The 22,806-nt window shown below is 45.7% G+C and overlaps 1 protein-coding gene across 7 annotated transcripts in view; it reads right to left on the bottom strand.

Moving 5' to 3' along the window:
- Positions 1-22,806, bottom strand: part of SNAP47 (synaptosome associated protein 47) — an 85,457-nt gene that overhangs the window by 57,103 nt on the left and 5,548 nt on the right. For all 7 annotated transcript variants that reach the window (XR_004318914.1, XR_004318913.1, XM_032477271.1 and 4 more), the window contains exon 2: positions 17,138-17,682. Coding sequence is in view for 5 of the 7 variants with exons in the window: in XM_032477271.1 (XP_032333162.1) it covers positions 17,138-17,637 (500 nt within the window). In the remaining 2 variants the exon portion in view is untranslated. The remainder of the gene's footprint in view (positions 1-17,137; positions 17,683-22,806) is intronic.

Here is a 22,806-nt window from a genome sequence, read left to right as displayed (position 1 = left end):
AGGAAAGTATAGCCCATTCACAGAAAATTTTAAAAAACTGATAGAAATCATCTTTGAAGAAGCCCTGAAATTTGAATTATTAGATAAAGATATACTAACTGTCTTAAATATGTGCAATGAGCTAAAGGAAACTATGGACAAAGAGCTGAAAGAAATCAGAAAAACAAAACAAGAATCTCAGTAAAAAGACAGAAATTACGAAAAGGAACCAAACAAATTCAAGAGCTGAAAGGTACAATAACTGAAATGAAAAACTCACTGGAGGGAGTCAACAGCAGATCTGAGCAAGGAGAATAAAGGAGTAGCAAATTTGAAGGTCACACATTTGAAATTATCCAGTCTGAGTAGAAAGAAAAAAGAATAAAAATGAACAGAACTTGAAGGACCTATGGGACGCCATCAAGCAGATCAACATGTATTACCGGAATTTCAGATGGACAAAAAAGAAAGGTGCAGAAAATCTATTTGAAGAAACATTGGTTGAAAACTTCCCAAATCTGATGAAAGACAAGAATGGACACATCCAAGAAGCTCAACAAATTTCAAGTAGGATCAACAAAAAGAGACACATTTTAGTCAAATTGTTGAAACCTAAAGATAAAAAAGAGAAGACTGACTTGCCACGAGTCAGTAATTCACAGTAAAAAGTAGTCTACTGTAATCAACCAGCCACCACGTAGCTGGCTGAACACCCTGGAGAATGGTGCCACATTAGAGACCAGGTACTGATCCCTGCTGCTATCAGACTGGGCACGCAACAGTGGCTATAGCCAAGCTGGTCTCAATAAATAGAAGTCCATGTTGCTGAGCCCAAACATGACCTCCATCCCTGTCACCACGGCCACTTTGTTCACGGGCCCATCGGGCAATAACAGGACAGACTGGACAAAACAGGCTGACTAGGATCCAGAGAATGGGTTTTCCTATCCATTTGGTTATTACAACCCTCTTCTGCTGAGCTTTGGTGAACATTCACGTGGGACATACCTTCACCTTTTTGCCCATTCAGAGAGATCTATGCATACACTTCTAGACCTCTTTGTCATGAAATTTCCCAATCAGCTTTCTTCCAGTCCCTGAATGTCCAGCCAAACCACTGGCCACAGACAATCAGTATACAATTCTGTGTCTGGCCATTGCCTCTTCCAAGCAAATTTTGACCAAAGTACTACTCATCAGCCACCAATCCCAGGCGAGGACTCCAAACAGTTCTCCCCATATCACCTTAGTATTGGAGTCACCATGAAACACAACACGGTCAAACACTGGATGGAGCAACACTTTATTAAGCTTTATTCATATAGAGGAGACAGAGCAAGATCAGCTCCAATAGTGGGCACTGGTCCCTCATGGCCAGCAGGTCCCCCTAGCAGCCAATGCACAGCAACCAGCCTATGCACATCCTTCTAGTGCCATAGTGGAGGGACCCCTCCCCCTCCCCACGGAGTCTAAAGTACTGAAAGCTGGGGGTGCGCCTGAGGGCCGCTAATGTACACACTTAAGCAGAACAAGAGAACTGGTGGAGATCATAACAGCTTAAACTATTTATTCCCCCACAATATAATAAGCCTGGCATAGGCTGTGTGGGCTCTTTATCTCTTGGTAAGAAAGTGGTCCAGTCCCAAGGCCCATCCTTAGGAGGCCAAGGCGGGGTAAAAAGACTGCATGCGGCAAGACCGCCTCTCCTAACACAACTGAAAGACCAGGAGCACTGCCTGCGGTTCTGCCCACTGAAGGGTTTCCCTTCATCGTGTCCTTCAGGATGTCCCAGAGAGGAACTGTCATGCCACTACTGTCCACTTCTGGGTAGTGGCCTGCATATTGCACAAAATCCTCTGTAAACCAGGCCCCAGTGTTTCCTCCTTAGTTGACTGTAGGGCATTCCCCAGTAGGGAACGCACTGTAGATGCAGGCTGGGAGAGAGAAGGCAATGTAGTAGGAGTGGGGCCATGTCATTTGGGCCAATTCTTCATGCAACTTCAACTGTGCCTTCAGGGCCTGTTTGAGCTTGATCTTTTATATCCCACTTCCATTTGATGATGGCATGTTGCTAAGCATGCCCAACTTCGTGGCTTGGTGGGTCAGATAACACCCACTTCATGATGGACAGCTCAGGTCACATGGTAGCTTGGTGGCCTATGGTTAAGTATTCAGTCTCTACTAAGGCCCAGTAGCAGGCCAAGAGCTGTTTCTCAAAAGGAAAGTGGTTTCCTACAGAGGATCGAGGGCTTTATGCCAAAATTCTAAGGGCACGCACTGTGATTCCCTAAAGAGGTCTGCCAAAGGCTCCAGAGAGCTCCTCTATCTGCCACTGACACATCCCACCACTGGATATGCTGGGTATGACGGCCCAAGTGGGAGGGCAGCTCTGTGTTAGTCTGGATCCATTTCAGAGCCTTCTTTTGTTCTAGGTCCCACTCAAAAGCTTCAGCTTTCAAATCACCTGGTAAATGTGCCAGAATAACACCACCAGATGAGAAATGTGTTGCTTCCAAAATGCTACGAGGCCCACTAGGCATTGTGCTTCCTTTCTGTCTGTAGGAAGAGCCATATGCAACAACTTATCCTTCACCACAGAGATACTTCAATGAGCCACACATCACTGGATCCCGGAAACCTTCACTGATGTAGGAGGCCCTTGAAATTCTGTCAGATTTATTTCCTACCTTCTGATAGGCACACATCTTATTAATGAGTCTAAAGTAGTTGCTACTTCTTACTCACTCAGTCCAGTCAGCATTAATATCATGGTATCCTGTGGAAAAGAAAGGCATCGAGATCTCTGTGAACTGAATTAAGACACAGGGCTGAAAAGTCGGTATACTCTTGAAGGAAGACTGTGAGGGTGCACTGCTGGCCTTGTCAGCTGATCAAAACTGCTTCTGGTGGTCTTTACTAAAAGGGGTGGGGAAAAGCACGTGCCAGATCAGCTGCTGCATACCAGGTATCAGGATGCGTTAATCTTCTCAAGCCATGAAACTACATCTGAAACAGCAACTGCAGTTCCGGTCACCACTGACTAAGTCTGAGACAATCCACTGTCCTCCAAGATCCACCTTTCTCTGCACAGGCAAGTAAGTGAGCTGAGTGGAGACACGGCAGGACTCACTATCCATGCATCCTTCAAGTCCCTGAAGGTGGGACTAATCTCCACAATCCCTCTAGGGATGCACAATTGCTTCTGGTTTACTATTTTTCTAGGTAGAAGCAGTTCTAGTGGCTTTCACTTGGTTTTCCTACCACAATATCTGTCACTCCAGGGATTAGGGAAACAAGATGGGGATTCCACCAGTTGCTGAGTACTTCTATTCCAACTAGATGCCCCAGAACTGGGAAAAATAACCACAGGATGGGTTTGGGGGCCCACTGCACCCACTGTGAGACAAACCTGAGCTAAAACTCGACTGATCACTTAACCTCCAGAAGCCCCTAGGTGGGTCTCCTAGGATCAGTGTCAGTTCAGAGCCATTGTCCAGTAGTCCCTGAGGAGTCTGATTACTTTTTCCCCCAGTGCATGGTCACCCAGGTAAAATGTCACAGATCTCCCTGAGGAAGGCTGAGAGAAGGATTAACAGTATAAAATTTGGCAGCACACTGGGGTCCTTTCACAAGGGTGTTGCAGGAAAATGGGACGCTAGAGGATGGTCACATCACAGGTCTCAGGCACCTAAGTCCCTGGGAAGCTCCCCACCAAGTAAGAGTCCTTGGCTTCGCACAGGGAAGAACTCAAGAGTGAGCCATGGTGAAGTGAAAACAAGTTTATTTACAGAGATACATATTCCATAGACAGAATTTAGTCTGTCTCAGAAGGGAGGGTGGCCCTGCAGCGCAGGAGGCATTAGTTTTTATGAACTGGGTAATTTCACAGCCTAACAACCACTTTGGGGAAGGGGCGGGGACTTCCTGGATTGGGCCACTGCCCACTTTCTGGCCTCTTATGGTCAGCCTCGGAACTGTCATGGTGCCTGTGGGCTGCATTTAGCATACTCATGTACTACAATGAGCATAGAATGAAGCTCAAGGTCTACTGGAAGTCGAATCTTCCACCATCTTGGGCCTAGTAGATTCTAACCAGTTTTTGTCATATCTTCAATGGCTATGTCATTCTTTTAAAGGTTGTGCCCTGCCCCCTTCCCTCATGCCTCAAGAGGGAATGAATGACACCTTCCCTGTCATTCAAGGGGTCTGGGCCTGTAAAATGGTTCAAGTCTGGAAATCAACTGAGGGGCCATGACTTTTTAAAATTCAAGTTAGATGCTTATTCATATAACCGAGAACTCTTCTGCTTACATAGATCAAGTAAGAATTGAGTAGACTGCCCATCTATTTCTATTCCAGGGACACACAACTAACCAGCCAACGCCACCGGTCTCTGGGCATCAGGCTACCCTGATTGCTGCTTTGACTCTGCTGTCCATTACAATAACCGTCCCCACTTGTCTTTGGTGATTAAGTGCTACCACTTAGCCTTGCCACCCAGGATCCAATTATCCCTGCTGCTCTTAAGGATCCCAGCTCAGCGGCAGCAGTTCCCACTGTAATTTCTGATCTACCGAGAAAATCTACCACACGACTCTTCAAGGATGCTGGCACGCCCCTTAACAGTTTACTTCTCAGTCATGGTAACAGGTGTGTCCTCTTGGACTCTGCCAAGGTGGGTAAGCAGGTCTCACATCATGAAGCTACTCTATCATTCCAATCCTCATCAGTCTGGGACCCTTCCTCTGGAGTACACCAAGGCAGTTCTGACATTTCAAACTCCAATGTAGGCCACCTTTCAGTCCACATCGCAGTCAACCAACAGAAACTGCTACAGCCTTTCTAACTCCTCGAGCCATAGCACCAAGTCAAGGATCTCTGCTTAATGGGCACATTTTGGTAACCTTGTCCTGATCCAACTTTATATTCCTTTCACTACTACCCCAACACCCTAGATATCCATTCCCACACACATTCTCCCGATTTCTGTCTGTATAAATTAGAAAATCATGCAGTTCTTTCAAAGTGTAGCGCAATGCTTTCTGGGTCACACTGTGTGTCTCATCTTTTGGAATCTTCTGAGACTTGAGTCTAACAATACACCTAGAAGCAAAGGGTGTTGGGGAGTAGGTCTTGAGGACAATCTCTGCATTGTCTTGCAAAGTAATTACCTCGGGGGAGGCCATTACACCTCAGATAGGGGTGTAAGGGTTTTTACTGGCAAAGACTCATCAGAATTGAGGGGCTCTATTTTCCCAGTTTCATCAGGATCTTCCCATATTTTCACGTTCCAATTTTCAGGATCCCATTTCTTTCCTATCGATGCCCTTGGTGTAACAGCACACACCATGTGAAGTTAGGATTTCAATTTACATTATAATTCAGCCACTGATAGGCTGACGCTCTGGATCCGGCTTTCAGAAATCTCAGTGCTGTTGCTATGGGAGCTAAGGTTTTCTTTCAGGGCACGTACAGAAATGTTCAAGTCCTCATGGGGCACCCTGAACTCATCCTTCCCTTTCTACACGTTGTCCAGTGGAGTCAGGGCAGCCAGCCAATCTCATTACACTCATTAGTTTGACAGAAGTGTTATCAGGTATCAAATACATGGTCACGCAGTGCCCTGCCTCTCTGAAATATCTGGCTAGGAGCAGCCCGGGACGGGATGCCATGTATCACCACTGCCACACCACCAGTGCCCTCCATACCGCCGGGGGAAGAGTTACTAGTTTTCCTTGTCTCTAATCAGACCAGAGATTCCAAAACTTGTAGAATTCAGAACTCCCTCTTCACTCTCAGTACCAGACTCTTTATCAGTCAGGGTTCTCCAGGGAGACAAAGCCACCAGGATACACACACACACACACACACACACACACGCACGCACACACACATACACACACACACAGACAAATGTGGAGAGAAAGAGAAATAAAAAGGGAGGGGGGCAGAAAGGGAGACAGAGAAGGAAGAAAGGAAGAAGGGGCAGAGAAACAGAAAGAAAGGGAGAGGAGGACCACATTTTGCGAGGACTCCCGAAGGCACTATGACTGCTTAAATTTTGAACTGTCATGGGAAGAGGACCAGATGTTCTCAGACCACAGGTTTCAAACACTATGACCACAAATAGCCCTTTACAGCAGAACCAAAACCTTCACAGTCCAGGCTTTCCCATACAAGACCATTCACAACATCCTAAGACAAGGCTACCCATAACATCCCAAGAGAGCAGCAAATAGGGCATTCCAGAAGCAGTGGCAGGCTGCTATTCAAATAGAGCATCTGGAGAACAGAAAATAATTCTTGGAAATTTAAAAATATGATAACAGAAATAGAAAGTGTCGACTGGAAAAAAAAAGTACAACCTAAAAGTTGAGAACTATATTAGGTGGACTTTCTGAGGACTTCAGGCCCCGGAGGCAGCCTCTCAGATAGTTCTGAGGGACTGCTCTGAAGAAGGGAGTGGGGAGCCAGGATAAACGGGATTCTGCAACAAGGACCAGGCAGTCGGAACATCAAAAGACTACTGGTAATTAAAGAAAGCCAGGTTATCCCAAGTTAATGGACTTGGTGCTTCCCCATTTATGGGAAGATGCAAGAGTCTGGGCTCACTGAAATCAGTCCTCCGATGTGCACCTCCTCCACCACGGGCCGCGATCCTGATCTTCCCCGTCCCGAGCCCCCTCAGGGGGCGCCATCGGGGCGGCTGCAGGGGCTGAGGGCCTGGCAGGGGGCATGGCCGCCCCCATCCTGCGTTCCCCGAGGCTCTCCTTTGGGGGCTGCGGCACTGGCTGATGCAGCATCCTGTGTTTGCCGACATGGCAGGCGACATTTTTCATTCACCAAGGGTAGGAACATAAAATTCAAGAAGTCAGAGTAGAACAAAAGGCCAAGGAGAAAGGAAAATGAGAACAGTATTAGAAGGTCAGTCCAAGAAGTCAGATAACAACAAAAAAAGAGGCGTTCTGAAAGGAACACACTTTAAAAACCGAGGGAAAAAGATCATCAGAGAAATAACTGAGGCAATTTCCCAGCTCCGACGGACAAACTGAGGGCTACCACAGCAGACTGCAAAGGCTTCGCACCGAGGAGCGTCCCGCACCACGAGAACACCGCTCTGGGCACACCGGCCCGCCGAGCTCTGGCTAAGTCACCCCGAGGCTGCGGAGCGTGGGGCCCTGCATGCACCCTCCCTGTTCATGTTGTCATATTTTAACTCTATATTTTTCCTGTAAAACACTTTAAAAACATCTTATAAATGACAATCTGCTGTATACATCTCTTTGCAACTTGCTGTTGGTTTTTTAAGCACTGCTTTGGGATTTATCCAAGTTGATGTGCATAGATCTAACACATAATAGTTAACATAAAAGAATGAGTCTATTTTGTGACTAAAACACAGCTTATCCTCCTTAGCTTATCCCATCCTCCTTCAGAAGCAAGTGACTGCAATTGTTCTTTACTGTCCACAGTCCTTTAATGAATGTTCACATCCACACACGCTGTGCACAAGTGCCAGTGTGTCTCTAGGACACACACCGGAAAGGGAAAGGGCACGGTCATGGGGTGTGTGCACCTCTGGCTTCACTAGTTTTGACAACTGCTCTAAGTGGTTGAACTAATTTATATTATTGACAGAAACATCAGAGTTCTCATCACCCCAATTCTTAACCAACAGCTGGTGCTGCTCAACTGATACTTCCCCTCATCACGAGGGATGCTGAAATCCTTTTTGCAGTTCATTGGTCTTTGGGGATTTCTCATTTGTGAGGCACTGTGGCAGAGATGAATGGTCCCCAGCATCCACTCTCCTCTTCTTCGTTTCCTAATGGGACACGTGAGTAATCTCTCACAACGACCCAGCTTCTCTGTTCCTAGGTGTAGCTACGTGATTCAGTCCTGCCAGCAGGATATGAGCAGAAGTGATATGTGCAACTCTGGGGTCATCTTCTTAAAGATAAGACTGCGTGCCCTGGCCTCCCTCTCTGTTCCCCCTTCCCTGGGAGTGAGGGCCACCAGCAACTTTTGCTACAGTGATGCTGCCATGTGATAAGATGGGAGATTCTCTAGCTAATGCGTAGCCTTAGGTGATGACCTGAAGCAGAGCTTTCCATCTGCCTGGGACACCTTCTTTCCTTTGGACCCTTATATGGAGGGAAATAAACTTCTCGCTTATTTCAGCTACAGTATTTTTGGATCTGTTATAGCAGCTCATTAGCCTAAATGCCAGTCAACAGCCTTTATAAAGTTTTCTGTTGAGTTCTCTTTTTCTCATTTTGTCTTAACTAGCTGGATATTAACCCTTTGTTGGGATACGGGCAGATATCACAAATATTTTCTCCCAACCTCAGGTTCATCCTTTTGCTTTCTCTTTTGTCAAAAGATACAAATCACCTGATTGTTCTCCTAAAGAATTACACCAACTGCCGCACTTCACGAGCAGTGGGACAAAATGCTGATTCACTGTCCTCAGGTGGTTCTGTGTATTCTTTTAATCTTTGTTAATTTGACATTGAAACCTAGATGTTCGTTATCTTAATGTGGATCTCTTTGATTTCCAGTGCATATGAACAGTCTTCTGAAATTCTAGTCTCTATATTCTGATACGTATTGAAGATACATTAAACATCCCTGACGTACTTTACACACCTCATAGTCAGTGCAGTGCTTCTCAAAGTGTGGTCTTTGGACCCTGCAAGGGAGCCTGGGGGGTCAAAATTGCTTCCTCCAGCGCCACAACGCCATTTGGCTTGCTAGCTCTCATTCTCTCATGAGTGCAGAGCGGAGTTTCCAGAGGCCACACGACCTGTGACATTAAGCAGACTGACCGCAGAAGCAGGCAAGAGAATGCAGCCGTCTTCTAAGCCTCACCTTAAACAGACGAGCAGAAAACTCACACGGCGCCACTCCTCTCACTGACCATGCTTTGCTTTATGAAAGTTACTTTTCATTAAAAAATGTTATCTATGTTACTACATCATTGGTTTATCATTGTACTTTCAAAATGAATAATTATTTGATTTCTTAGTTTAAAAAAGCATACGGTACAGAACCACACAGATCCTGGGCCCTAGACTAGGCTTTGCCCTGTGAGGCCCCCGGGGGGACCTACTTTCAGATCAGCTCCTAGAACTGGAATTTCTGAGTCAAATACTTTGAGGCTTTGGATACATACTGCTGAACTTCCTTCTTTCTCAGTATTCATTCCTACCAACTTTTCTCAGGTGAATTTAAAATTTCAGCTTGGGGCAGCACAGAGTGGAAGAGGAAGACGGCAGAGCAGAAAGACCCTGAGCTCACCTCCCCTCGCACAAGCACATCAGAATCAGAACTATCTGCAGAACAGCCATCAGTGAAAAGACTGGAACCTACCAGAAAAAAATCTTCTGCAACTAAAGACATAAAGAAGGCATCACAACAAGATGGGTAGGAAGGGAGAAATCGTGATATAACCAAATCCCATACCGCCCTGGGTGGGCGACCCCCAAACTAGAGGAAAATTACAAGGCGGATGAGAGCTTTGAGCCCCACATAGGTTCCCTAGCTCGGGGGTCCAGCACCAGGAAGAAGAGCCCTCAGACCGTTTGGCTTTGAAGGCCAGTAGGCCATACCTGCGGGAGCCCCTCGTGGCTGGGGGAGACAGAGACTCCACTCTTACAGGGCGCACACAAAACCTCACGCCTGCCAGGACCCAGGGCAAAAGCAGTAACCTGATAGAAGCGTGGGTCAGATCTACCTGTTGGTCCTGTAGAGTGTCTCCTGGAGATGTGGGAGGCTGGCCGTGGCTCACCCTGGGGGCACAGACACTGGTGGCAGACATACTGGGGTACATTCAACCCCAGGAGCACTCCTGGCGGCTGACAGAGTGGATCATTAGCGCCAAGAATCGGCACCAACCAACAGCCTCCAGTAGGCTCCAGTACCGGGACACCTCAGGTAAAACAACTCCCCAGGCAGGAACACAGCCCCACCCATCAGCAGACAGGCTGCCTTGGACTTCTAAGGCCCACAGCTGGCTCTAGACACGTCCCTAGGCATGGCCCTGCCCACCTGAGGGCGAAGACACAGTTCCACCTACTAGAGGGCAGTACCAGCCCTCCCGCCAGGAAGCCTGCTCAAGTCTCTAGAACAGTGTCACGCCCCAGGGAGCAGACACTAGAAGCAAGAAAACTACAATCCCGCAACACAGGCCAGACCCTGCCCTGGGACCAGCTGGGCTCCGGCCCTGCCCACTAGCAAGACAGCGCAATCTTCAAGACACCCCGTCCCCCAAACGAACTGTGTCAGGAACCAGACCCCCTCCCCCAACCAACAGTGTGAAATGAGTTCCAGGATCCCTGGGCCCTGCAGCCAGAATCCAGCAACCAGCTCTGCCTGCCAGTAGTCCAACCAACACTAAGCCCAGGACGTGGCTTCAGCTGCCAGTGGGCAGGCAACAGCCTCAGATTCCTCAGGACCCTGACTCTGCTCACCCGTGCGCCATCACTAGCCCCAGGACCCCCAGGGTTCTGCAGCCAGCAACCACGCACACGGGCCCTGCTAAACAGCAGCCAGCACCATCCGCACAAAGGCGGGGCCCACAACCAACCAGACGAGGGGCCAACCAAGCCTACCAGACAACCTATAGAGTCAGCGTGCCGTAACAGAAGGACACATGCAGCCCCCTTAGGGGAAGCCCTAGAGCATGTATCTTGGGTGGTGAGAGGGGAGTGCACTGCTGGATGCATAGGACGTCTCCTACAGAGGGCCACGTCTCCAAGGTCAAGAAATGTAACTAACCTGCCACATACACAAAAATACAAATAGTAACATAGACAAAATGAGACAGCAGGGGACTATGTTCCAGACAAAGGAACAAGATAAAACCCAAGAAGAAAAACTGAGTGAAGCAGAGATAGGCAATCTATCTGAGAAGTTCAGAGTAATGATTGCAAAGATGATCAAAGAACTCAGGAAAAGAATGGATGCACAGAGCGAGAAGTTTTACATCTTTAACAAGGAGTTAGAAAATATAAACACAACCAAACAGAGATGAAGAATAATGCAAATGAAAACCACACTAGAAGGAATCAGTAGTGGACTAAATAGCACAAAAGAATGGATCAGGGAGCTGGAAGACAGAGTAGTGGAAATCACTACCTCAGAACAAAGAAATGAGGACAGTTTAAGAGACCTCTGGGATGACATCACACTAATACTTGCATTATGGGGGTCCCAGAAGTAGATGAAGACAGGAAAGGGCCTGAAAAAACATTTAAAGAAATAATAGCTGAAAACTTCCCTAAACCTGGGAAAGGAAACAGGTACCCAAGTCCAGGAAGTGCAGAGTCCTCACTGGATTAACCCAAAGGAGAACAAATGAAGGCACATAATCAAAACTGCAAAAATTAGAAATAAAGAGAGAATACTAAAAGCAGCAAGGGAAAAGCAACCAGTAACATGCAAGGGACTCCCGCAAGGCTATCAGCTGACTTCTCAGCAGAAACTCTGCAGGCCCAAAGGGAGTGGCGCAACATACGGAAAGTGACGAAGGGGTAAAACCTGTAGCCAAGAACAATCCCACAGCACGGCGCTCATTCAGATTTCATGGAAAATCAAAAGCTTCACACACAAGCAAAAGCGAAAAGAATTCAGCACCATGAAGCCAGCTTTACAACACATGGTAAAGGAACTTCTGTAGGCAAAAGAGAAAAGGCCACAACTATAAACAAGAAAATTACAAAATGAAACAGCTCACCAGTAAAGGCAGGCACACAGTAAAGGCAGGTAAACATCCACACAAAAAGACGTAGGGCGGTTAAAACACAGGAGTAGTAACATCACCTGTATCCACAATAAGCAGTTAAGGGATACACAAAACAATTAGATGTAAAACAATAACCACGGCTGGCTCCTTCTCAGCTGGATCTTCTGCTGCTCACACTCCTCCTCCTGCTCCCCACCTGTGCCCCTTGTCAGCCCACCACGGTATGGCTTCAAATAAAATATAAAGGCAGTAATCATCAGGGGAGGAGAGTATACATGCAGGGTACTTAAAACACATTTGAAATTAAGAGAGCAGCAACTTAAAACAATCACGTACATGGAGAGACTGCTAAGCAAAGCCTTACGGTAACTGCAAACCACAAATCTGTAATAGATATACACACACACAAAAATCCAAAATAACACTAAAGATAGTTATCAAATCACAAGATGACAAAAGAATAAAGGAGGGGAAAAAGACCTACAAAAATATCAAAAACAATTCACAAAATGGCAGTAAGAACAGACACATCAATAGTTACCTTAAATGTACACAAGCTACATCATCAAAGGACACAGACCAGCTGAATGGATACAAAACTAAGACCTGTACATACACTGCCTACACGAGACTCACTTCACATCTAGAGACATGCACAGACTGAAAGAGGTGATAGAAAAAGGTATTCCACGCAAATGGAAATCAAAAGAAAGCTGGAGTAGCAATACTTGTATCAGAAAAAACAGACTTTAAAATGCTGTTCCAAAAGACAAAGGACACTACATAATGATCAAGGGATCAATCCAAGAAGATAGAACAATTGTAAATAAATATGCACTTAACACAGGACACCTCAATATATAAGACAAATATTAACAAACATAAAAGGGGTGGGCTTTAACAGCCCACTTACATCAATGGGCAGATCATCCAGATAGAAAATCAATAAGGAAACACAGCCCTTAAATAACACATTAGACCAAGTAGACTTAATTGATATTTACAGAGCATTCCATCAGAGAGCAGCAGAATACCTACTCTTCTCAAGTGCACGTGCAACATTCTCCAGGATATACCACATACTAGTAGAGGCTACGAAACAAGCCTCTGTAAGTTTAAGAAAATTGAAATCATATCAAACATCTTTTTGGACCACAGCGCTATGAGACTAGAAATCAATTACAAGAAAAAAAAAGGCAGAAAACACAAAAACGTGGAGGTTACACAATGTGCTACTTAACAACCAATGGATCACTGAAGAAATCAGAGGAAATCAAAAAACACCTAGAGACCAATAAAAAAGAAACCATGGTGATCCAGACCTGTGAGGTGCAGGAAAAGCAGTTCCAAGAGGGAAGTATGTAGTGGTACAAGCTTACCTCAGTAAACAAACAAACAGAATCTCAAGTAAACCACCTAATCTTACACCTAAAGCAAAAAGAACAAACAAAACTCCAAGTCAGCAAAAGAAAGAAATCATAAAGATCAGAATAAACGAAATGGAGACTTAAAAACCAATAGAAAAATAGAAAAAATTCTCTGGAAGCTACAATCTCCCAAGACTGAACCGGGAAGAAATAGAAAATATGAATAGACCAATTACCAGCCTCTGAAATTATATCAATAATTTAAGACCTCCCAACAAACAGAAGTCCAGGACCAGATGGCTTCCCAAGGGAACTCTACCAAACATGTGGGGAAGAGTTAACACCTATTCTTCGGAAACTATTCCCAAAAATGCAGAGGAAGGAATACTTCTGAACTCATTCTATGAGCTACCATCACCTGATACCAAAACCAGACAGGGTCATCACACACACACACACACACACACACACAAACTACAGGCCAATATCACTGAACGCAGATGCAAAAATCCTCAACAAAATACTAGCAAACCAATTCCAACAATACATTAAAAGGGTCATACAGGATTTACCCCAGGAATGCAAGGATTTTTCAATATCCACAAATCACTCGATGTGAATTCACAAATTGAAGACTGAAAGCCATATTATCATCTCAATAGATGCAGAAAAAGCTTTTGATAAAATTCAACATCCATTTATGATAAAAACTCAGCAGAAATTGGGCACAGAGGGAACACAACTCAACATAACAAAGGCCGTATGTGACAAACCCTCAGCTAACATCATACTTAGTAGCCAAAAGCTGAAAGCACTCCCCCTAAGATCAGGAACAAGACAGGGAGGCCCACTCTCACTCCTCTTCTTTAAAGCAGTTTTGGATGTCCTAGCCACAGCAATCAGAGAACAGAAACAAATGAAAAGAATCCAAAGAGGGAAGAAAGAATTAAAACCGCATGTTTGCAGATGACGATACTATACATAGAAAATCCTAAAGATGCCAACAGAAAACCACTAGAGCTCATCAGTGAGTTCTGTAAAGTTGGAGGATACAAAATCAACATACAGAAGTCTGCTGCATTTCTACGCACTAACAACAAATATCAGAAAAAGAAATTGAGGAAACAATCCCATTTACCATCACATCAAAAAGAATACAACACCTAGGAATAAACCTACCTAAGGAGGTAAAAGACCTGCACTCCAAAGCCTGTAAGATGTGATGAAAGAAACTGAAGATGACACAGGTAGGAAGATACACCATGTTCCCTGGATTGGAAGAATTAATATTGTTAAAATGGCCATAAAATTCAAGGCATTCTACAAATTCAATACAATTCCTATCAAATTACCAATGGCATTTTTCACAGAACTAGAACAAAAATTTTTAAATCCAGAGTTTATTTGGATATATATTTATATCCAAATATTTATTTGGATATTGAGTACCCACAACAATCTTGAGAAAGAACAGAGCTGGAGGAATCATGCTCCCTGACTTCCGACTATACAACCAAGCTACAGTAATCAAAACAGTATGGAACTGTTACAAAAACAGACACACAGATCAATGGAACAGGACAGAAAGCCCCAAAATAAACCCATGCACTTATGGTCAATCAGTCTTTGACAAAGGGGACAAGAATATACAATAGAGAAAACCATCTCTTTGATAAGTGGTGCTGGGAAAACTGGGCAGCTACATGTAAAAAAGTGAAATTAGAACATTTTCTCACACCATATTCAAAAATAAACTCAAACTGGATTAAAGACCTAAATGTAAGACTGGATACTATAGAACTCCTAGAGGAAAAAAATAGGCAGAACAATCTTTGACATAAATTGCAACAATATTTTTTTGGACCCGTCTCCTAGAGTAATGAAAACAAAAGCAAAAAAAAAAGACAAAAAAAACCAAAACAAAACAAAAAACAAACAAACAAACAAAAAGAATTTAATTAAACTTAAAATCTTTTGCACAGCATTGGAAACCACAGCAAAATTAAAAGATTACCTACAGAATGGTAGAAAATACATGCAGATGATGCAACTGACAAGGCATTAATATCCAAAATATACAAACAGCTCATACAGCTCAATATCAATAAAACAACCCAATCGAAAAATGGACATTAGATCTAAATAGACATTTCCCCAAAGAAGACATCCAACAGGACAACAGGCACATGAAAAGATGCTCATTTAGTGATGTGCTAATTAGAGAAATGCAAATCAAAACCTGACTGATGTGTCATCTCACAATGGTCAGAATGGCCATTATCAGAGAGTCTACAAATAAATGCTGGAGAAGGTATGGAGAAAAAGGGAACTCTCTTACAGTGTTGTTGGGAACGTAGTCTGGTGCAGCCAGTATGGAAAACAGTACGGAGAGTCCTCAAAAACTAAAAATAGATTTATCATGTGATCCAGCAATCCCACTCCTGGGCATATATCAGGAGGGAACTCTAATTCAAAAAGAAACATGCACCCCAATGTTCACAGCTGCACTATTTACAATAGCCAAGACATGGAAACAACCTAAATGTCCAGTAACAGATGACTGGATAAAGCAGTTGTGGTGTATACATACAATGGAATATTGTATATATTACTCAGCTATAAGAAAGAATAAAATAATGCCATGTACAGTAACATGGATGGACCTGGAGATTGTCATTCTAAGTGAAGCCAGAAAGAGAAAAAAAATACCATAAGACATTACTTACATGTGGAATCTAAAAAAAAAAAAAAAAAAAAAAAAAAAAAGACACAAATGAACTTATTTACAAACAGAAACAGACTCACAGACATAGAAAACAAACTTATGATTACCAGGGGTGGAAGGGAGTGGGAAGAGATAAATTGGGAGTTTGAGATTTGCAGATACTGACTACTATATATAAAATAGATAAACAACAAGTTTTTACACTTCATAGCACATGGGACTATATTCAGCATCTTGTAGTAACCTATAATAAAAAAGAATATGAGAAGGAATGTACGTCTGTATGTGTATGACTAAAACATTATGTGGTACACCAGAAACTGACACATTGTAAACTGACTCTACTCCAATTTTTTAAAACGTAGCAACATGGATAGACCTAGAGATGGTCATACTAAGTGAATTCAGTCAGTCAAAGACAAATATCGTATGATATAACTTGTATGTGGAATCTAAAAAAATGAAACAAATGACCTTATATACAAAATAGAAATAGACTCACTGATATAGAGAAGAAACTGATGGTTACCAAGGGGGAACAAAAGGCAATAAATTAGAAGTCTGGAATTAACAGATACATACTAACATGTGTAAAACAGATGAAGTACAAGGACCTACTGTACAGCACAGGGAACTATATTCAGCATCTTGTAATAAACTCTAAAGGAAAAGAATCTGAGAGAGAACACACGTGCATGTATAACTGAATCACTCTGCTGCACACCTGAAGCTAACATAAGACTGTAAATCAAACATACTTCAACTAACAACAGTATGGTACACACTGGTGTATATAACCCATGTAAACAAAAGCTCTCCGGGTCCTCAACTTTTACAAGCGGGGAGGGGCAGTCCCCGAGACTAAAGGTTTGGGAGTGGTCGGGGCAGCACCAAAGACGGCAGCTTCTGAGGCTAAAATGCTTCCGCTCAAACCTTGCTCGTCCACAGCTGTGTAAAAGAAATAGGTAAACTATGCTAGTGAACGTAGTGTGCGTGACCTTGGACAACTTACCTGACCGCGCAGCCTCACTGTACCCGTCGGTAAAAGGATGTGAAGAACAGCACATTCTTCTTGGCTCGCCTGGTGATTAAATGAGGCAATCCTCACTAACACTGACAACTGCACTCAGCACACACCGTACCCTCAGTAAACACTGGCCCTCGTTATCTGTACACCCAGAGCAGCCTGCCCAAAGTCAGCGTCCCCCACTGGGGCCTAATCTGCATTGTCAGAATGCTGAACGCACAGTAAACGTGGGATGACGGAGAAGAGACCACACCACAGCCATCCAAGGGTCGGGCCAGGGTTACAGGGCTTACCTGTCAGCCACGTCCAGGTCAGACTCCATCTTGTCCAGGCCTCTGGCTATGCTGTCGAGCTGCTCTCCCTGATGGTGGAGGACTCTGGTTGTGTCTTCCAGACGCTTCTGGGAACAGGCCATCAGACAAGTCAGCTCCTTCCCCTTGGTCGCGGGGGAGGAGGAACCCTCGACAGCAGCTCCAGGCTGGGACAGCAGCAGCTCTCTCCAGAAATGCTCGATGATGCTGAAAACAACATTTCGACTAGGCTGCAAGGAACTGAACCAGTGCTTGACATGGTCCTTCTCCAGGATGGTGATAGAACTGAAGATAAAATGAGAAGCCTCTTTCTTGATCTCAATTATACTAGAAAGCGGAAAGTTGACAAGAATCTCTCCAGTTTTATCAGTCATAAATTTTAGTGAGAGAGGAGTTAATGAAAGTTTTCCAGGGATCCATCGCTTCTCAAGTTCTAAATAATAGGAACATGGCCAGGTGTGGACGCAGATGTCTCTGCTCATCTGGTTCCTGGGTCGGTTTGCACGTTGGCCAAGGCCACTCTGCCTCTGAAGAAAAGGGGACAAATTAGTGGGTGGGCGAGACTAAACGTATCATCACACTTGGACTAGAGAAACCTGGACACCGACAGCAGGGGTGTGACTGGGATTCTGAGCACCAGAGACTCCAGCACGTGGCCAGGTCTGCCCGGCAAAGGCTTGACACCACTTGTGACAGGCGGGATGAAGACCTTGCCTTACCAAGCAGAGGCGAGGGCCAGGACCAGATCTGTGCTTGTCCCCAGGCATCAAGGCCCCCAGAGCCCCCAGATGGCCCACACCCACCAGAGCACCCGCATTGGGACCAGGGTCCAAAGACGGACGTGACTGAAGGAAGGAATTCACTGGAAACCATCGCCCTAGAATTCTTCACAGGAAAGCCATTCTGGCTGGGATGACCCCCATCAACTACACACTACATACAAGTTTCTAAACATTTTCCTCTTGAAATTTTTATAAATTTACTTATGTTATAGAGAAAATAATCCTACAGACAAATTTTCCCCCTTTTCGTAAGCCCAACTAATCTTATAGAGTTCTGCCTAGTTATATAATTATGTATACATACTTTTATAGACACTTTTACAAAGTTATATGTATTGAGATGTACTATTTATATCTACAGTTTGCATTTATCAATGCACTTTTAAAAGTAATGATTCAAAATGTAGAATAGATGGACAGGATTATACGGTCTGGCACAGGGAAATATATACAAGACCTTATGGTCGCTCACAGCGAAGAAAATGTAACAATGAATATATGTATGTTCATGTATGACTGAAAAATTGTGCTCTACACTGGAATTTGACACAGCATTGTAAAATGATTATAGCTCAATAAAAAATGTTAAAAACAACAACAACAAAAAAGACATGATTGACAGGCTTGAAACAACCCTGTAGAACGCTTAGTTCAAGTAAATATAAGACCAAGAAAGGGCGAGGGCCTTGTACAGAGCCAGTCCAGAAGCTCATGACATCAGCGTGGCCGGAACTAAGCCTGGAAACGCCTGAAGTTCAGTGCCCTTCCCAGGAGAGGTCCCCCTGCAATCAGGCATCCCTTCTACTTCTTCTTTCCTTCCTTTCTTTTCCTTCCTTCTTTCTCTCCCTCCCTCCTTTCTTCCTTCCTTCTTCCCTCCTTCTTTCTCTCCCTCCCTTTCTTCCTTCCTCCTCCTTCTCTCTCTCCCTATTCTCTCTCACACACAAACATTAATTATGACATGACCTCACTCACAAAAATAGAAGAAATATTATCTCTAAAAACATTGACATGTGTGGGCTTTCAAAGAATGGGCACAAGGATTGGCTGCGTTTGTTCAGCAGGTTTCACGCTCCCCCCACGTGCCAGGCTGGGCTGCAGGTAGAAAAGAAACAACAATGACACAGTCCTTGCCTCAGGGAGCTCAGAGTCCATCGGAATTCTACGAACTTCCTCACTGAGCTGTGTTCTGAAGACTCGGATTCCTCAGTGTCATTACCGTACTGGGCACTGCCTCAGGCAACACAAGGCCAGACAGCAAAAAAAGGCAGTACCCGCCCCTGAAAACTTGTACTGAACTGAGATCCCGAACTATACAGAAGCACAGTGATTTGAGATTAGGTAACGTACCGTCAAATATGAAGTGAGTTAATGCAAACAAAACCCCAAAGCTCTCAGGGCTGGAGGCGTGGTCAAGAAACGTAAGGAAGTCTTCACCGGCCCACAGCAGCAGTCGAATTGGTCCCCTGCCACTGGGACGCCAAAGTGCCCCCACTGCCACCACGGCCTTCCTTCCAGAGTTCGAGGGCCCCCACCAGCCCCTGCCTCCCCCGCCTTGTGGGGCTGTGTAGGCCTTGCGTCTCCTTACTGTGCCTGCTCAGCGGCAGGATGACCACTTGCTATTTGACTGCAAGCTCGCAAAGGGCGATGACCAGGTTTTACTCATAATCCTAACTCAGGAAACGCTTTGTGACTGAAACGAACAGGACAGACGCTCACGGTTTATGGTGTTTGCCCAGCTGAGACCCTCAGCACAGCTGAAGCCAATGCTGCAGGCTGGCCTCAGCCCACCGCTTAGAGTCCTGCCGGTGGTGGCCTTAGTTAAACACTGTTGGAGACAAACCGCACTGACCTGGTCCTGGCCAAATCAATCAGAGCGGTTGATGGATTGGGGAAAATTCACTGAAGCCAAGATGATATAGAAACAAGGTGTAGACATTACTGGGAGGCAGTTCTCCATGGTGTTTCTCCATACCTTATGTCCATTTTTGTCCCAGACTATCTTTCATGGAACTGTGGACAGCGTCCCCCTCTTGGTTGAAAGATGTTTCCTGACCAGGATAACAGGTGGGGTCCCCTTGGCGGCAAGAGGCTGGCAGGTCTGCTAGCAGTCCCCCACAAGCTGTGATACGAACCCAAGGTATGTGCGGCACCCACCGGGGACGGGCAAGGGGAGCAGGTGCACACATGACACTGCGGGGCCATGGTAACAGGCCCTGTCTCTCTGGCCGAGGGGCTCCTGTCTCCTGCCACGGCTACCAATCTGTGCCAGGCTCACGCCTCAGCCTGCAGTAAAGTCCCAGACGCTCCACGGTTCCTGACAGTGACATGCACCAGAAAGACCCTCCTGCTCTTGGGCATGGGTTCTTCATACCAGAATCTTCCTATTAAAACTAAATGTTTAGGAAGCAAACTCCAAGAACCCCCTCTATCAATGAACAACACCTAGGATGTTTCTACTTGACTTAAGGGAATTACGAAAACTTTCCCCAAACTTTTCTACTTTAAAAATAAGTATAAGAAAATCTCAGGAACAAGAAATCAGAATAGTGGTTCTAACTGGGGAGGAGGGAGGCCCTGTGGTGTTGGAATGTTCCATTTCTTGCTCGGGGTGTGCCCATTTTGTGTTAATTAAAGATTTGTGCATTTTCTGTTCTAATGATTTGTTCATTTTTCGCATTAATACTTCAATGAAAGACTGAGTATTTATTAACAATATAAAATTGTATTAAAAATTAATAATGAACTTACACATGAGGTACATACCAAACCTGCATCTCAGCCGAGCAGCGAGCACAATTGCAGAAACGCCTGCGATCACCGCCTCGGGCAGCAGCGCAGCTGGAAGGCTGCACGTGCGCCTCTCCTGGGGACGCGGCAGGTGCTGCCGCTCACCTGTGTCACCCCGGCTGCCCGCCCCTCTGCCTCCGCTTCCCGATCTGCAAGTGAGGATGACAACGGTACCTGCTACCCCACACTGCGGGTGTAAAGCTTAACTGAACTGGTATTTGAAAGGAGCTCAGGAGAGTGTCCGGCACCTACCAGACGCTGCATGTGTTACTGCAAGCACCACGAACAGCACACAGCCTGCACAGAACCGACCCAGCTCGTCGAGCAGGACTTGAGGAGCTTACAGTCTCCTCAATCCCGTTCCTTTAACGACCCCTAGAGCATCGCCATGCCCAGAACCTGCCATCTAATCTCATTCACCGACTGATCAGAGTTGAAAGGACCTGGTCACAAACACAAACAAACAAACATGACAGTGAAAAAAGAGGAGATGAAGGAAGAACGTGCCCAATGTAAACAAAATTAAGGTTAAAGCAAAGCAACCTGATTCCAAAACATAAGAAATATATTTAACCCTTACAGCAATCAGAATGAAGTATTCCCCAAGTCCATCCTAGAACTTAATCACAAAAGTGAGGGCAGGCCTGAGCTTCCCAGGTGCGCATCCCGCCAAGCAGCTCCTGTCACTCATGCTACAAACCAGCCCCGCGTACCAGCTCTGCTCACTACGAACACCTAAAATTTGGGCAAGCCTAAAAGAGAGCTGCCATATTAAGCCTGAGAAGTTTGTCATCATTGCAAAACAAAACATGGAACTTGGAAGTAATAAATACAAAGACATCAGGGCTGGAAGGCTCACAGAGGTCATCTACCCAACCCGCCACACTTACAGGCGAGCGAGCACAGCCCAGCCACGGCGGCAGCAGTGGCAGAAGTCCACCGACAGCCTGGCCAACACTCTTGCAGGAGTATTAGCATCTTCAAGTGTTTTGCATTAGCTTCAATTCTGACAAAGTAATGGCCTTAGAACCTACATATTTAAGGAGTTACAAAATCATGCAGGCACAAGAGGGGTATGGACGTAAGGAGACAGAACACACACACTTAAAGATAAGCAACAAGATTGCATATTCTTATACTGAAAAGGACAAAGAGTAAGTGGAAAAAGGACTGCTCCAGATGAAGACCACACGGAAGGCAAGCCCCCTCCATGGAGGATGTAACAGGCCTGGGGCAGGAAGAAGCAGAGACTTCCTGCTCTCAGGCCCGGTGCCACCTTCTCAAGCATCGGTTCACATGACCACCCTGCGTCACAGAGGAGCCTGAGGCTTATGGGGTCAGAAACCTGCTCAAAAAGACAGGAACCCAAGAACCCGCCTTCTTAGCCAGCATGAAGATGAATGTCGGGCCAAGGGAAACCTCAACACTGAAAACACACTGAGCAAACAAACAACCTCGTGCCCTCAGCTCAGCAGCCTCTGTGAAGGAGCCAGGAGACCCATGCTCCTATGTCACTGGGAAGCTAACGAAGATCTCCTCACTGTTGAAAACTCCTGACCTTCTCTGCACAGAAGACTGGCGTCATCCTTTCGAGGGGCTCTGCCCGTGAGATCTCTGCACACACCCCCCGGCACACCCTGGAGCGTGGGGAAGCTCACCGCGTGCGGCAGAGCAGCTGGGAGCGCGCCTTCCTCCGGAACCACAGTCCACGCGAGACAAAAGGAACCGCGAGGCCGAGGTGCCTTCATCGGACCCTTCTCCCTAGTGAGGGGAACACTCAGCCGGACACTGGAAACAACGTCAGACAGACTAGCGTGTGGCTGGCCCGGCCCGCTCACAGGACAGGGCAGTGACGTGCACACCTGCGGCGGGCTACGACCCACACACCTGCCGGCCCCCACGAGCCGCGAGGCCCCCAGTGAGCCACTCGCCCAGCCCGCCAGCCCTGCTCAGCCGTCAGGCCGCTCGGCAGTCGTTCAGACGTGCGTAACAGAGAAGGCCTCCACTCTCAGAATTAGGGGCGAACTCACTCCATCAATTTAACCACGGGTTCCAGTGTGTCCACGGCCAAGACAAACGTCG

This window comes from Camelus ferus, chromosome 3, assembly GCF_009834535.1.
Source record: "Camelus ferus isolate YT-003-E chromosome 3, BCGSAC_Cfer_1.0, whole genome shotgun sequence".
Taxonomy (NCBI): Eukaryota; Metazoa; Chordata; class Mammalia; order Artiodactyla; family Camelidae; genus Camelus; species Camelus ferus.
This window is presented reverse-complemented; position numbering and strand designations above follow the sequence as displayed.